The following is a 15,492-nucleotide window of genomic DNA, read 5'->3' as shown; positions in this document are numbered from 1 at the left end:
TAATGATCCGGTTATACGCCCTGGGCTTATACAACCTCGTAATGGGTTTGGGTGGTCTTATATCCGGGGTGGCTTATAAGCGGAATAAAAAAACGTTTTTCGAAACGAGCCACGGCAGCGTTGATCGAAATACGTTTTTTTAGTTAAAAAGTCGTAATAAAGCAACATTTAGCCCTAATCAGTACTGCCATCCAGCAGGGGGGGGCTTATATTCGGGGGGGGGGGGGCTAATAACCGGATGTGTTTTTTTGGTTGTTTCCAGGTAGATTGGTCTATAACCAGGGGACTTATAAACGGGGGCGCTTATAACCGGAATTTTACGGTATAGCTGTAGGGAGAGCGCTGCAAATAGATTACATTATTATACATTATAGTCACTAGCTATCATCTCATTGGCTAGGAGCCAATAGCTAATTCTGGGAATCCGCGCAACCCCACGCAACCTACAGATTAGTGAATAATCTGCTAGCAGATTATTCACTAATCTGTAAGTTGCGCGCGCAATGCATGATTACCAAGAGCAATGTGTCAGGCATCTGGCGGTGAAGGAAATTCATAGTTCGTCGATTCACTTCTTCAACCGAGAAATAGTTTGAGCAAAGTTCAAAAATTACTGGACAATAAAGTCTCGGAAAACACAAAATGACTAACAAAAATTGGGAAGGAACTATTCCACGATTTAGTAGGACGACCAGCCAGAATAAGCACAAGTTTTGAAACAGGTTGAAATCGTTTGTCATTACTTCCTTTTTCAGAAAAACAATGTATAATAAAACAATTATTAGATTCGGTTTATGTGATATTCGGAATAATCAAGATCTCGGTAAGTGTTATCAGCCGAAGCCGAAGGCTGAGGCTGATAACACTTACCTCGACCTTGATTATTTCGGATATCACATAAACCGAATCTAATAATTGTTTTATTATACATTGTTTTTCTGAAAAAAGGAAGTAATGACAAACGATTTCAACCATAGAAACATTGGGCCGATTACTTTATCAAAGCCTAAGATATAAATCGATGGTTTACACGATGTCTCATTTAAACCATGTCTAACCGAAGTCTAAATTGCATTATTTGAACGCCAATAAGCCCTAGTTTACGAAGACAACTTTTAGATGTCGTCTTATAAGTGAAGCTATTGTTTTGGGGTCATGCATGTGTCCTACTACCAAAGGAACACTATTGTCTTGCTGTTCTTTCCATTTAATAAAAGGCCTGTACGTATAATGCAGTAAAGACTTGCCCGGAAATATTTACAAACAATTTTACCTGCGCTTTTAAAGGAAATGAAAAATAGAATCATTTATCACTTTAAACCAACTTAGAGATTCAGAAAGCACATAAAAATACAAAATCAAGATATAAGATGAATCCAGTGGGTGCGGGCTTAACTTGCCATTGTTTGTTAGTCGACGGTTGAACCTCGTCCAAACGCTACGTAAGATTATTGTTGTTTTTAACCGCAATCGGAACCTCGTTTAAATAATCGGCCCCTTTATCCCCTTATTTATTTTTAAAATTGGGCATTTAATAGATTATCTTTTTATCTCGTAGACCTCGAATAGACAAAGGCAGCCTGGTAAGTTCTTTTGTTACTTTTAGCTGTTGCCTTTTAATAGTTCAGTTAACGTGACTGCTAGCAGATTCGTACTACTCTCATAGCTGAAATAACATAAGATACATGTAAGTGTAGTTTGTATTTCTATTGCAGTCAAAGACGGTAATCCCTCTGATGACGAATTAGAGAAGTTGTCCAGGAAACTTGGTGATAAATGGGAGGAGCTGGGACGTCGCCTTGGTATAGATCAATCAGAGTTAACTGCATTTGAAAGGGAAAACATGAGACTGTTCGACAAGGCACATCGAATGCTGATGTCTTGGAGACAAAGAGAAGGCTCAGCCGCCACTTACCAGGTTTTATATGATGCCTTAACTGACGACCTGGTAGCCTGTCGACTTCTCGCGGAAGAATTTTGTTGTAATTAGTCTAGTTAAAACTCAGCTGTATCAACTCCACGATTTCTTCTTCGATGTACACCTTTATGTACAGCCCTCATTTGTACTTCGATACCGAACCCTTTTAAACGTAATCCAATAAAAATAAATAGCAGAACAGAACAGTCAAAAGAGAGCAAGAGCATCACGTTTGTTATTTGGAGCGCCAAAAAATGATGTTTTGCAGACTGCCGGCATCTTTCCTGAACGTGAGAATTCTGTTCTCTTTTTTTACAGGATCTACCAGTATCTGTGCTTTGAGAAAACATAAACCTCATGGCATTTCTCGTGGAACGTGGTACTCTCAAGTGTAAGTTTGAAAGTTGTCATTGACAACGATCATCGTACCCAAAATAAAGCACTCTGTAGATAGTGCGAGTGTGAGTGTGATAGGCTGATCAAATAGAAAGTTCAGTTAAAAATAACCAATGGTTTATGCATTATTCTGTTTATTGTATGAACATACACGTAAAAAAAACTTATTGACGAATTTCCCAAGACTTGCTTACTTTATCAATTGCCAAATAACGTTTTATGTTTTCCGTCTGATGATTACCAAACATTGCCGAAGATTTATTATAGATGATCCCAAGATGGCTTGACTTAAAAATAACAAATTTCGAGTAACACCGGGCAAACCCGTAGCAAACGCGTCAACGATATCTTCTTATGGTAAAGATACCGGTTTTTTTATGTTGTTGTTGTTGTGGTTGTTTTACACTCTACATAAAGACGCAAAATCCTAGTAAATCCTAGTAGACCACTGAAGTGCATGCTTTTATCATTGCAACATTTGGGAGTTTAAGCAACCACGTGTCAGCGACGCCAAGGCCGTCGTCGGTTCAAAACTGGATTTACATTTTATGTCTTGATCCAATGAGTTTGCCCATCGATATTAGTGCTATCTTTTGGCTTAATATGCAAAAGAGAGCATTCAGTTCAAAAAAGAAACCAGAAAGATTCCCTGTTGTGGCTCACTTTCCGACGTTACACAGAATTGGTCATTTCGTGTCTATTGTTTCGCAGAGGACAGCAAAGAAACGTACCAAATCTTCTCGTCGCCGTTGTTTAAACTCCCTTACATTGAACGTAACAAACGGTGACATCTAAATGCATCACCAGTAGCTTTGATCACACTAAATTAGACGACAATTAAGCAGAAATAATTTTATTACTTTATGTTTTCTGACCTGGCGACATCAACATCGGCCTAAATGTATTGCATGGTCTTACGCGCCCACAGTACTGTTTTCACACTTTGCTCCATTCCAATGCTTAAAGTATGTGGTGGAGAGAAAAGGCCTTGCACAATTTTCAAAATACTACATTAGTCACGTGATAGCCAAGTTAATTCTGGATATGTCATCAGTACATTTGTTGGTGATAATCTATTAGCTAGCTTCCTTGGGATCTCTGTCTACGCGTTCAATGTTAATCTGGGGGGAAATCTGTCACACTTCAAAATTTGAGTTTCCCTCGAGAAACTGTCAACAAGCGGACAAAAGTGCGTAGTGTGTCCACAGCTACATATTCTTCTTGACATTGTATCGATATTGCAAAAAGAAACTATTTTTTTCTTTGTTTTTGAAAGTTTATAACAGTTTGTAATACCTATAACCTAATTGTAATAAACTAATTATAAACGGATTTAGAGACTCATTTTGTTTTTATCATTTTTTTTTATCACGTATGGATAATACTAGAAGACGTTAAAAGCATTTTATTGATTGGAGCAGAAACATCATAGATATAGCATACTATCGCAAAAGAAAACATTAGGCCAAAATGTTCCCTAATGAACGTTAGGAAAAGACACTGTGTTTTATTTTGCTTTCTTTTGCATTGTTTTGTCAAAGTACTTATAGTAAAGTCTTCAGCAATAAGGATCCCGTCAGGCCAACGCTTATCGCGGTTTTCGTATCATTAAGCGACAGGCAGTATACCCACTCTCCTCTGGATGGGATGCTAGTCCGTCTCTTTAGCTTAGCTCTCGAATGTTGTCATGAACGCACGACAAAATAGGAATAATTGACGTGTTCCTTTCCTGATGGCTTTTACGAAAGTGGCTCACGTTAAAACCTGCTCAGCCCTACAAACATTATCTTTTATAGCAAATATTCCAACTTCCTTTCCGTGCTTGACAACTCAATGAAATTGCTTTCAAGAAACAATTCTTCTCAAGAAAAAGTCTTTCCTTATTGGGGATAATATGCCGTTGTCACTGTTTCACAGTACTTTGCTTCTGGCTTCTCACCATTTCAGAAAACAGTCCACCTTTTCTTATCAACACCTCAGGCTTGTCAAACTCAACCACTCGTCCACCGTCAAGAACCAGCACCTTATCATAATCCATGATGGTGTTCAGTCGATGTGCAATGGTCAGCACGGTGGAATCTCTAAATTTGTCACGAATGACTTCCTGGATCAGACGATCAGTCTTGAAATCCACATTAGCAGTGGCTTCATCCATGACGATGATCTTGCTCTTTTGGACCAGCGCACGAGCCAAACACACCAACTGTCTCTCGCCAACGCTTAAGTTCGTTCCACCCTCTTTTAGTTTAAATTCAAGCTGTCCTGGAAGATCTTCCACAAGGGTCGTTAACTGCACTTCCTCCAGAGCTGTCCAGAGATCTTGATCCGTACATTGTGCAAATGGGTCCATGTTCCTTTTCAGAGTACCTCCAAACAGCACCGGGTCCTGTGTTATAACTGCCATGCTCCTGCGAGCCTCTTGGAGATCGATAGACGCGACATTAACACCATCGATTGACACCTGAAAGAAAGGAATTTAGGTCTTTCGCCATCCTTGTAAAAAAGACTTTTTAAAAATGCTTTACCAAATTCGTTGCGCCGCGAAATTTCCTTTTATCGACTTCAAGTTTATAAGCAACTAAGTTTTGACTGGCCGGCAGACGCAGCACAATAGAACCTTGTTACGTCACTCGTAATATTTAGTTTTGCGCTACACTTTTTACCATTCCATATGTAAGGAATCTTAGGTAATGGTACAGTAAAGTAGGTGAAACATAGTTGAGCACAATAGCCCTTTTCTATGCATTCAGCGAATACGGACTGTTTCGTCAAAAATATCAACTTTGCCATGCTTATTACCAATCAAAACTGTGTAGAAAACGCATTATCTCCTAACAGAGTAATTAAAAATAAAGTGTGTCATCACACCCACTTAAAATACAAGAGAATATCGTCCTCAATCCTTCTCCCAGTGTTTCAATTAATGTGTCGTCTTCACTTGAATTTGTTATCAAATAAAGGCATTACCACGGATTTGCCTATCATTTTTTCAACAGCTGATCGAAACCTGTACAGAAACATTAGCTTCCGCTATTTTTATACAAAAAGTATCTTTACCAGCTACGTACCTTTCCTAAGGGTTCTGGCATACGAAACAACGCAGATACGAGGGACGATTTTCCAGCGCCGGTGCGACCCACAATTCCCACCTTCTCTTTACCAGAAACACAAAAGCTGATGTTCTTTAAGACACGTGGTCCGCCTTCAAAGTATATGAGAAAAAGATCCTGTACAGCTAAGCATCCCTCGTTCGGCCAGGACTCTGGAGGACGGGTTTGATTGCTGTAGCCGGGCTCAGAATCTATTTCAGTATACGTCATAACACGTTCGACTGACGTCATCAAGTTTTCCACCTCTGAAGCCATTCGCACGCCTAACTGAGTTAGGTCCAGCGTTTGCAGCGCATACACAAGTGCCAGGCCGGCTAGGGCTAACAAAAAATGTTAACAGTTAAGTCACGTAAAGTATGTATGTAAAACGCTTAGGTTTCTTGTATGCAAGGTGTCCTGCAATACTTCTGCTATTCTATTACAGCTACCATAGGGATTAAAAGAAGGGTCACTTGCACAGCATTGTTGACACGTTGCAAAAGAATAAATAAAATAAGAAGAACAGCACATTTCTTTCCAAAGAGATGTAAGACGTCAAAGGTGCCTCTTAACTCCATTCAAAATCATCTACAGGAGAACTCTTTCTCCACGTTTTGTGGAAGCAGAAAACTCGAACAGGAAGTAAAACTTCAAATATCCTTAGAGACCCATAATAAGCATTTTATATACGTTTACTGACAACAGTTTACATTCCCTTGCAATGACTCACCGGGATTTTCCGTAATCAGAATAGCAGTCACTGCGACAATGCTAACGAACACACTAGAGAGCAGGTCCAGGCGAATACCTAGCCAACGATTAGAAGACACTACCATAAAGAGAGCTTGTGTGTTCTCGTCCTGGTACCTGTAAAAATATATATATATTAAAGACTTACTATCTATGACAGAAAAACGGTTCATTATTTTCCATTTTACAAGTTACTGACCAATCAAATTTGCTACAAACATAATGGGACGGGGAAGACATAACGGTTTTAATGTTCTTGTTGACCTGAGCCGTTTTTATGAGGAGTTACAGTGCGAGGCGCCTTACCGTGGCCACCCAACAAACTTTTATACAAGTGTCATCTTGTAATATTTTACGTTTTTACTGCGTTTTGTTGATAGGTACGATGTAACAAGTATCCATTTGATCGTATTCAACTTTAATATAGATTTAGGCAAGCCTAAATCGGAGCTTCCCTTTAATTTATTTAATCTTTGCTGGAGTTATAGCCTGTTCCAGGCGTTCGGTTAGTTGGGAAGCGGCGCAAGAAACGGCAAGCGCCTGGAACAGGCTACTGGAGTTACAATGTTTTCATTTTGATAAATATGCGGTCAAAGCTTTTATGTATACACTGGCCCATAGGTGCAAGACAAATATAAATCCATCATAATCTCGAGGCAGAACAACTAATGGACAAAAAATTAATTAAGAGTTTATTCTCTCCTTTCTAAAGAATAGTAAATAATTTTACGATCCTCTTATCGTTTTGCTTTAATACAACTCATGGCCTAAAAATTAAATAAGAGTTTATTGTCTGCTTTCTAAGAATAGAAAATAGCAGGCATATTCCCGTCTTGCTTTTCTTTCTGTATTTGTCTTAACATCGGCGTACTGAAAAGGGTTGCTCAGTCACGTACGCAAATTTAAAACATATCTTTTATTTCTTACCGTGTGCAAAATTTAAACAAATTTAAACGTACACTAAATCATCTCTATTCAGTGTAATTATTCAGTGAAAAAGTGGACTACACTATAGCAAAAAAAAATGTTTGAACTACACTAAAAAATATGAGTCAGTTTATATTTTTCACCTCGCGCTCGAGCCTGAGATGGGGTAAACATGTTTTTCAGAGCAAGTTTAGTTTAAATAAATTTATTTTGTTCGAGCTTTTTGCTTTGTCTTCGTTTAGCACTTCGAAAAACGTCACTTATACTGTATGAATTTCTTCCGCCGAGAAAATGTAGGCTGAAAGTCGGAATAAACTCACAGCAATAAGAAATAAACTCTCACGGCAAGGGATTAGAATTCGACTATTGACGGCCAAAGAAAATCAACTTACGGCAATAGATAATCGGTAAATCCATAGCAAATAAAACCAACTCAGGGGAACAAAAAAATGAACTGACATGTAAGCGTAAGATTAAATGTACTACAAGTTACAGTTAAAGCGACTTAAAGGGGCAAAGTATATTGCTTAAGTTAAGGAAAGATCTAAACTTTACCGACACAGAATCTATCAAAACTGCGCTTAGGAAGTAAGCTTAAGTTTATATACATCATGAAATTTTCTGTCATAAAATCAGGCTCAGCAATTCAGTACAGGTTGTTACCTTGCATCAGTTTCCTGTATCTTTCTTCAGCGAACTTGATCCATGCAGTGTTTAGCTTCGTTTTTACACAATCATTGCTAAAGTTATTGTATTCTTGATGTTGACTGCCGAAGATTCATCCGCAAACAACAGAAACAAGCAAACTGGACGTGAACAAGGAATATCATTCGCAATTATTCCGGGTCTCATCGTACACCTCTTTCTTTATCTACAATTTCAAGCAATATAGGTGACTTTTGAGGACATCGTGCGAGAAGTATTACGGTAAGAAAGTTCTCGATTCTCTGTCGCTCTTTTTTATACCCTCGGTTTCATTCAGCCTACACAGTGAACACCGCGCAACACATTTTCCCGCGTTTTCATAACATTACTTCGTTTAGATCAAACTGAAACGTCCACATCATCCAGTCGATAGAAGATAACGTCAATTGCTCGTTTTACGGTTACGAAAATTGCGACCAGAGACCAATAAATTGAATTTAACCGTGTAGCGATCGAATGAGAGCCATCGAGCCATATTGTTTTTTTTTGGCGTAAAGGCTTCGATACATAACACTCACACACGAAAAAAGACTAACAAAAAAGAGCAGTTGGTTAATAAACCTCTCAGATATTTTGCTGTGTAGTATCGCTGTGTAATTGTACCCCATGTGTACATTTTGTCTTGCCTTGCGAGCCTTATTTGCTGTTTGTAATTTCCTTACTTTTCTTTAGCCACGCGCGGGCAACCTCGTCCCCAGGCCTAATCCGTGCGTACGGGCGTACGTACGTACGGACGTAGGCGACTCCCAAAATTTCTCGGCTCGATAGGATACCATTTGCCTGCCTATGGATGCTCCGCTCGCGCGCCTTCGGCGCGTGGGAGCTCCGCTACAAGGAGGCTTGCTCGTCAAACAAATAATAATATTACGAGAACGCACTTGTATAAAAGTTTGTTGGGTGGCCACGGTAAGGCGCGTCGCACTGTAACGGCGTTGAAATTGAGAGGAAAAAGGACGCTATCTACACTACAAAATACAACCAGCAAAGTGAAACAATTTGGTGAAAATTATTCTGGTGTCTCTGCTTGGGTAAAAACAATATCAACAAGCTTTATTTGCATGACTATAGGTACGTGTGTAGCGAATTTTAATTCGGGTATTTGTATTTCTAGGGGGTGGCTAGGCAATACATCTTCAAAACAACAAAAAACAACAATACTTTATTTCAAAGTATCCACACACAATGTTGAAGCAACCTGCAACCCCCAGAAAACGAATGCAACTGTTTACACCTTACTTTCTACGTTTTTTTAATGAGTACGCCAAATTGAATTATAGATGAGTTCCGAAACACTATGATTCGGATTTTTTTCTAATGGACTGAACTTCAACTAACCTGTGAAGCCTGTCTTGAAATTCTCTGTTCATATTTGAAGTGTGCACTATTTCAAGTCCATTTGCTGTTTCTGTGATGTGTGAATAAACAGGACTATACCTAATGGCTTCGATTCTTTTAAGCTCTCTGGAGGACTTCAGGTAATAACGTGCGTAGTAAACATATATTCCAATAATTGGAAGAAGAGCCAAGAAAAGCCAATAGTTTGTTGCAGCGGGAACCAACATTGCACAAAGCGAAAAGAGGCAAATTATAACAGCTTGTAAAAATAGCGGTGGTAACACGTCGTCCATACAACCAATGTCTTTGGAAAACCGATTGAGAATACGACCCGCTGGGTTTCTGTCAAAGAACAATACAGGGGCTTTGATTGTCGACACAGTCATTTTGTTATGAAGGTTTTCAGCTGCTTTTAGTAAGAGGTAGTAAAATACGAACGATGATGCTGTCACGACAATTGTGGAGACAGCAACTAGACAGGCGTGAATGACTTGAGTTATTGGTGCTCTTTGTTGGTCATGTGACATCTCTGCCATTCTGGACAGCCACCAATTTGGAGCTAGGAGACAAACTAAAGAATATCCAAGTGTTATAAGCGTGTATCAACGTGTTTTAAGTGGTTAATCTTGCCCTTAAAGGGAAAAACACTTAACATATTTCCCATCTACATTACAGATTATTTGGGATTTCTGCAGAAGTAGCATTAATGCAGATGCACGTTGTGCGAAGTTTTGCAAGTTGTAGGTAACAGTGGGAGTCATCTAGAGAATAACTTCTTTTAACTTGATTCCAGTTTTAAAAAAGGGCTTTTGAAGTTATGTTAGTTTTACATGTTACGAAATTTTTGGTTATATTCTCTTCAAATAATTAACAAACACCAAAAAATTAACACTAAACCCAAAATAAGATAAGGACGGTTTGAGAATGACAAACTTGAACAAATCGGTCAGCCAAGACACCCGTCCGTTACGAAGCTCTTATGAGAACATTAATATTCAGAATACCTCTAAATTGTTATACACCAAACCATTATTATTGTTATTTGCACTTTCATTGGTTGTGAAGTTTAAAAATCTTAAGGACCCCAAAACATCTCCATGAACATTAATTCAAACATTACAAAGCTGCAAAGACGTTTTGTCTCTTCCCCACTGTCCCAGTTTCATCTCGTTGATTACTAAACTCTTACCTTGTGCCAGTACTAACACAAATGCAAGAAGCAAGATCAAGGGAACAGGTAGACCTGCCCGAAAATAATCCCAGTAGAGTCGCCAGGTCACAGTGCCAGCCATCTTACTTTCCTCCTCTTCCTTCAGATCAAGAGCCGGTGGATGGTCAGCTTCGAACACATCACTAGTGCTTGGTAGTACAGGAGGGTTGGTAATTTCCTGGGTCATTTCGTCTGTTACATTACGTGTGGGACAACTTTCATTCTCCTGAAGTGTAGGTAACTCTAAACTTCCAACAAAACCCATGTTGTCTTTACCTTCTGTATGTTTCCTAGACGAAACTAAGGAAATGGGAGGTCTTTGCATCAGCTTCTGGATGATCTTTTCCTCGCGGAACTCGTAGACACTAACACTCCTTGAGCGCCTGGGAGAAATATTTGCAGTTACGACACCAGCTCTTTGAGGGACCGTAACATCACTCGTCAGTGGTTTAGGCAGCTTTAAGGCATGATCGTTCGAGGACGGAAGTGCCGAAATTGATCGAGGTCTATTCTTGATAACTTCCAAGATGTCCCCTCTCTCACTGAACTCGTAGAGACTCGCCCTCCTAGCGCGCCTTGCCTCATTCTCGCATAGCTGAAGCAGTTCCAAGCTATCGAAAAACACTCCCTGCTCTGTAAGCTCCGTATATCCTCCCTGATGACTGAATGAACCGTTTTCCATCACAATAATGCGAGCCACATCTTTCAAATACTGCAACTGGTGGGTGACAAGCAAACGAATGCGACCCGATAAATAGTCTAGTATGGAGCTCTCGTAAAGTTTTCTTCCTACTTTAGTGTCCACTGCACTCAGTGGATCGTCAAGCAGGTAAATATCAGCATCTGAATACACTGCACGAGCTAAACCCACACGTGCTTTTTGGCCGCCACTGAGGGTCACTCCACGCTGCCCGATCTCTGTGAGGTCGCCATTGGTGAAGTCGGCCAAGTCTTTCGTCAAACCGCAAACCTCAACAACACGTTGCAATTTTTCCTGGTTAAATGGCAGGCCAAACAAAATGTTCTCTCTTATAGTTCCAGAAAACACCCAGGGTATTTGAGGAACATAAGCTACTTTCCCGCGATACGATATCTCTCCTTTACTTAGCGGAAGCTCCCCAAGAATAGCTGTTAGAAAAGACGACTTTCCACTTCCAACTGCGCCTGTTATTGCTATCATGTCACCATTAGAAGCTTGTAAATTAATGTGATTCAAGGTTTGGCTCAGAACATCTTGCTTCCATGAACACGACACATCGGTAATTGAAACATAAGGTTCCGCAAAACTGTGATTCTTGCATGCCTCCAGTGAAATCTCAGAAAATTTAGTAAATGGCATGTTTTCAGTCCGTGTGAGAACTGATTTTGTAGTAACTGTTTGATAGTTTTCGTGTAGAGGAACGTCAAGTTCTTTGAAACTACTCAGTTGAACAGCCATTTTCATATTTTTGGTCCCTTTACATTTGAATACAACGTTACTGCTAAGATTATCTTTCCCTGCTGAACTGTACTCCCCAGCTCTTTTAAGGGCTGCTGTCTCCTCCGTGTTGCCCTCAAGAAAGACCTGTATTCGATCTAGGGCTACCTTAGCATCAGCGACCACCTGCATGGCGATACCCAAGTGGTAACAAAATGTATGTCTTATAGTCACCAATCCCAGAAGAACTGTAAATATTTCAAAGGATGACAGGTTTGTTCCTGTCAGAACCAGCGTTGTTATTGAAATCAGAGGGCCGATGGGAATCGTTATAAAGAAAAAAACAATAAGCATGGAGACAATGATGCCTTTGAAACGAATTATTGACATCTCCTTCCTGCAAAACACCAAAACCCGCATAAAAGTAATCAATGGTGGGTGAACTAATTAAACCAAAGTTTAATATAAAAACAACCTGGAGAGCCTTTGATTACAATAGCAAATCGATGCCTTTCATAAATTCCCTCAATAGTGAAAAGGACACACGGTTAAACTAAAATATGTATTCAGCGTCCCCCCCCCCCCCCCACCCCCCTCCGGGATTCAGCGTCCATCGTACATTGAATTGAATGGTATCAATTGAATCAATTGCATAGTATCAATTTGAAATCTTTCACTAATCGGTCCTGTCGTGTATTAGAATACAAAAAATGACAATAGTAAAGTCGCAACGGCTGTATCTATCAAAAGTGCACTCGCAGCAATAATAATGGGACCGTAACGACCTTTTTGGATTACTAAACGCTAGTTACCTGCGAAGGTCGCGAACGACGTCTCTGAAGTTCCACTCCCAAGCGTACATCTTCACCGCTCGTATTCCGGAAATGATCTCATTCATCACCACGAGCCGTTTGTCTGTGAAGGCAGCGGCTTTCTCTCTGAGCTTGGCAGCTTTTCTTGCCATTAAAATTTGAAAGGCGACTAAGACAAAATAAAAGGCAGCACCAACCAGAGCCTCCCAGCCAATCAGGAACCACAAGATCACCAAGCTGATAGTGAGTTCCAGTGGGGAAAATAGCACCAATCCCAGGTTATTCAAGGACTTTTCGATTTTTTGTGCGTCATTCGATACCAGGTTGATGGTATTTCCAGACATTGTAGCCTCCAGGTTGTAACGATTTAAAGAAAGAAGCTAAGGGAGAAAGTGATCCATGTTATAATTTAACAGATCTTTGAAATTCTCCAATATAATTAGCTGAAGTGCAGTGCAGTGCAGTGCAGTGCGGTGCGGTACGGTGCGGTGCGGTGCGGTGCGGTGCGGTGCGGTGCGGTGCGGTGCGGTGCGGTGCGGTGCGGTGCGGTGCAGTGCAGTTCAGTGCAGTGCAGTGCAGTGCACAGTGCAGTGCAGTGCAATAAAATACAATACAATACCTTCTAATTATCCACAATATAAATTAAAGCTTTCGCTTGTGGAGTCGTGTTAATTAAAGGTGCCAAGTTACAAATACTAATTGACAAACGGAATATATATTTCAAAATAATTAAAAATGCTAATTTACAAGTGCTTAAAAATGATAATTTACAAATGCTAAAATATTTAAAACTAAGGACTGTAATTATTGTAAGCTTCTTCCGGTATTTCAACAAATATGAAATAAAATTCCTCGCTAGTACACAATAAAATCATCCCCATTGTGTTCTGTAGGCTGGGGGGATGCCAACTTAAATGAGGCTATCTCTTACAGTGCCCCTTTATATATCTAAGACTGTCGGGTTTGTACGACAAAATGTGGCCTAAAATCCCTTTCTTCCTGGCCTGGCTTTGAACTGAATGTTATAGCTACACTAGAAATTTACCTTGTTGTAAACGAGACCTATTAACGCCACTTTTAGCTTCAATCCCCAGAGCTCAGTAAGGTAATCGTAGTGCTGGGTCGATAAGGCTCTGACTAAGCTTGCTAAAGCCAGAAGAGCCACATACATTAGGGCAAATTTTATTTCCATATCCGGCCCATCATTTAACGTTTTCAGCGCCAACCAAAGACATAAAGGTAGGAAGACGAAGCTCAAAGACCAAATTACTTTTAACACTATCAGCACCAGTCTCGATTGCCAAGGAATAAGCCTGGCCATAACTTTCCATAAACGCGCTTTTGTAGGTTTTGATTGACTCTTTTCTAGTTCATCAAACCAAAACTGTTCAGCTTTCTGGACTAGCACCTCGGCTTTGTAATCTTGAAGAAGTGGAAACAAATCGCCATCGGTCAGCGGTCGTTTATTTCCCAGTGTCAACACGTTATTCATCCACCAAAAGAAAATGATTGACAGCCAACTTGCTCGGTCTCTTGGGTTTCTGTATTGTGCTGTGTTCTCCATATTGTCATTTTCTGTGTCCCACTCTTCACATAGAACGAGGAAAATCTAAAAGCTTAACAAAACAGCAAAATGGTAATCGCTTACAAGCATGGCAACGTAGAGTGTAAATGCGAGAAGGGCAAATATGTTAGCGTACTCTCTGGTAATCCTTGAGTGCTTTGCAATACAAAAACATACGGTTGTCCTGTACTATGCGAACGTGTCTTATCTTTGACGTGGTTAGCAAAGGATACGGATATCGTTCATTTACCTGAAGTGGTCGGAATCTTGCGCCTAATAGTCGCCCAACACAAAAGGAGGGAAACTCACTCCCCATAGCAGATTTAAATAGCACGCATTCGCCTTCGTCCTTTGCAATTATCATTTGCAAATCTTGTGACAAACGTGATACATTATGCAAATCACTATCAAGTTCCATTTTGTGTTTCGAAGAGCACTTATAAGTGTCAGTTCCACTGTAAAAGATTACGGTTTTGTTAATTTTTCATCCAAAGCAGTCAGAGGTTGTTTGTCCGAAGAAAGCTATGGACGTTTGCTGATTTAGCGGATTCTTAATTAATCCGCCTTTTCATTTATTATTTTCGTGATTAGAGCGCTAATAATATTAAGCTTGATTTCAGGCTGTAATGAAAGGAAAACTCACCTTCTTGGGGCAAAGGCAATCGTCGAAAATTACCGTGAGAGGGATGACTGGATGATTTGGCTTCGACTGACTGAGACTGACTGACTGTGTGGAGTTAATATATCGCGTTTCTTACTAGGTATTCCATGTCTCCCATGGATAATTTAATTTATGACGACACTTATTATTGTTTTTCGTGTGGGAGTTGTTATGGTACATTAATTCCAGTTAGTGAGTTGTGTCCTGAACGTGCATCACTAGCGTGTACATAAGTATGAGAGCAGGCATAACTACAGACACGTCAGAAACCAGGCATAACCAAAGCACCAGAAAATGGAATAGTCTCTTCTATGTCTTCTAATTTTCTCATGCGCACGTTTATGCTTGAGTCAAGCTTCGGTGGTTATGCCTTTGCACCGGAATTGCGTAAGCCCCCACAAACGTACATGAAGGATGACGACTCATTCAATTCTGATCAAGTTTTCTTTTGTTTTTGTTTTTGAGAATGGTGTTACGTTTGTCAGGCGTGCCTGCATGCAAGCTCTCTTGGGTTGGTGGAGAGAGAGCTTACTAGCAGGCCAGTAGGTGACTGATTATAAAAATTGAATGTTCATGATTTTCAAATGAGCGAGAAGAGTGGAATTCATATGTGCCAATCACTTTTCGTGCAAAATTCTATTAATAACCATGGTTTTCACGAATAATTATCAAAATAAAAAAAAATCAATTATCAAAAGAAAAGAGAAC

General features: G+C 39.9%; 1 protein-coding gene and 1 long non-coding RNA gene across 4 annotated transcripts in view; one reads left to right on the top strand and one right to left on the bottom strand.

Annotated features, from left to right (window-relative positions):
- The first annotated feature begins 6 nt into the window (after positions 1 to 6).
- Positions 7 to 3,646, top strand: LOC144652685 (uncharacterized). The gene is made up of 2 exons (XR_013570596.1): positions 7 to 1,583; positions 1,716 to 3,646. It is a non-coding gene; the product is annotated as an uncharacterized LOC144652685 (long non-coding RNA).
- A 170-nt stretch (positions 3,647 to 3,816) lies between these two features.
- Positions 3,817 to 15,492, bottom strand: part of LOC144652485 (ATP-binding cassette sub-family C member 4-like) — a 20,728-nt gene continuing 9,052 nt past the window's right edge. Inside the window, exons 1-7 of one of the 3 annotated variants that reach the window (XM_078512498.1) lie at positions 13,605 to 14,132; positions 12,560 to 12,939; positions 10,310 to 12,144; positions 9,121 to 9,691; positions 6,134 to 6,270; positions 5,383 to 5,516; positions 3,819 to 4,775 (exon numbers count right to left, since the gene is read on the bottom strand). In XM_078512498.1, coding sequence (XP_078368624.1) covers positions 4,218 to 4,775; positions 5,383 to 5,516; positions 6,134 to 6,270; positions 9,121 to 9,691; positions 10,310 to 12,144; positions 12,560 to 12,939; positions 13,605 to 14,123 — 4,134 coding nt within the window. In that variant the 5' untranslated portion in view covers positions 14,124 to 14,132 and the 3' untranslated portion in view covers positions 3,819 to 4,217. Of the gene's footprint in view, positions 4,776 to 5,382; positions 5,745 to 6,133; positions 6,271 to 9,120; positions 9,692 to 10,309; positions 12,145 to 12,559; positions 12,940 to 13,604; positions 14,133 to 15,492 lie in introns of those variants that run through there. The other 2 variants (XM_078512497.1, XM_078512496.1) reach the window with 2 other exon arrangements.

Source organism: Oculina patagonica, chromosome 4 (genome assembly GCF_052425735.1).
Source record: "Oculina patagonica isolate OP01 chromosome 4, crgOcupat, whole genome shotgun sequence".
Lineage (NCBI taxonomy): Eukaryota > Metazoa > Cnidaria > Anthozoa > Scleractinia > Oculinidae > Oculina > Oculina patagonica.
This window is presented reverse-complemented; position numbering and strand designations above follow the sequence as displayed.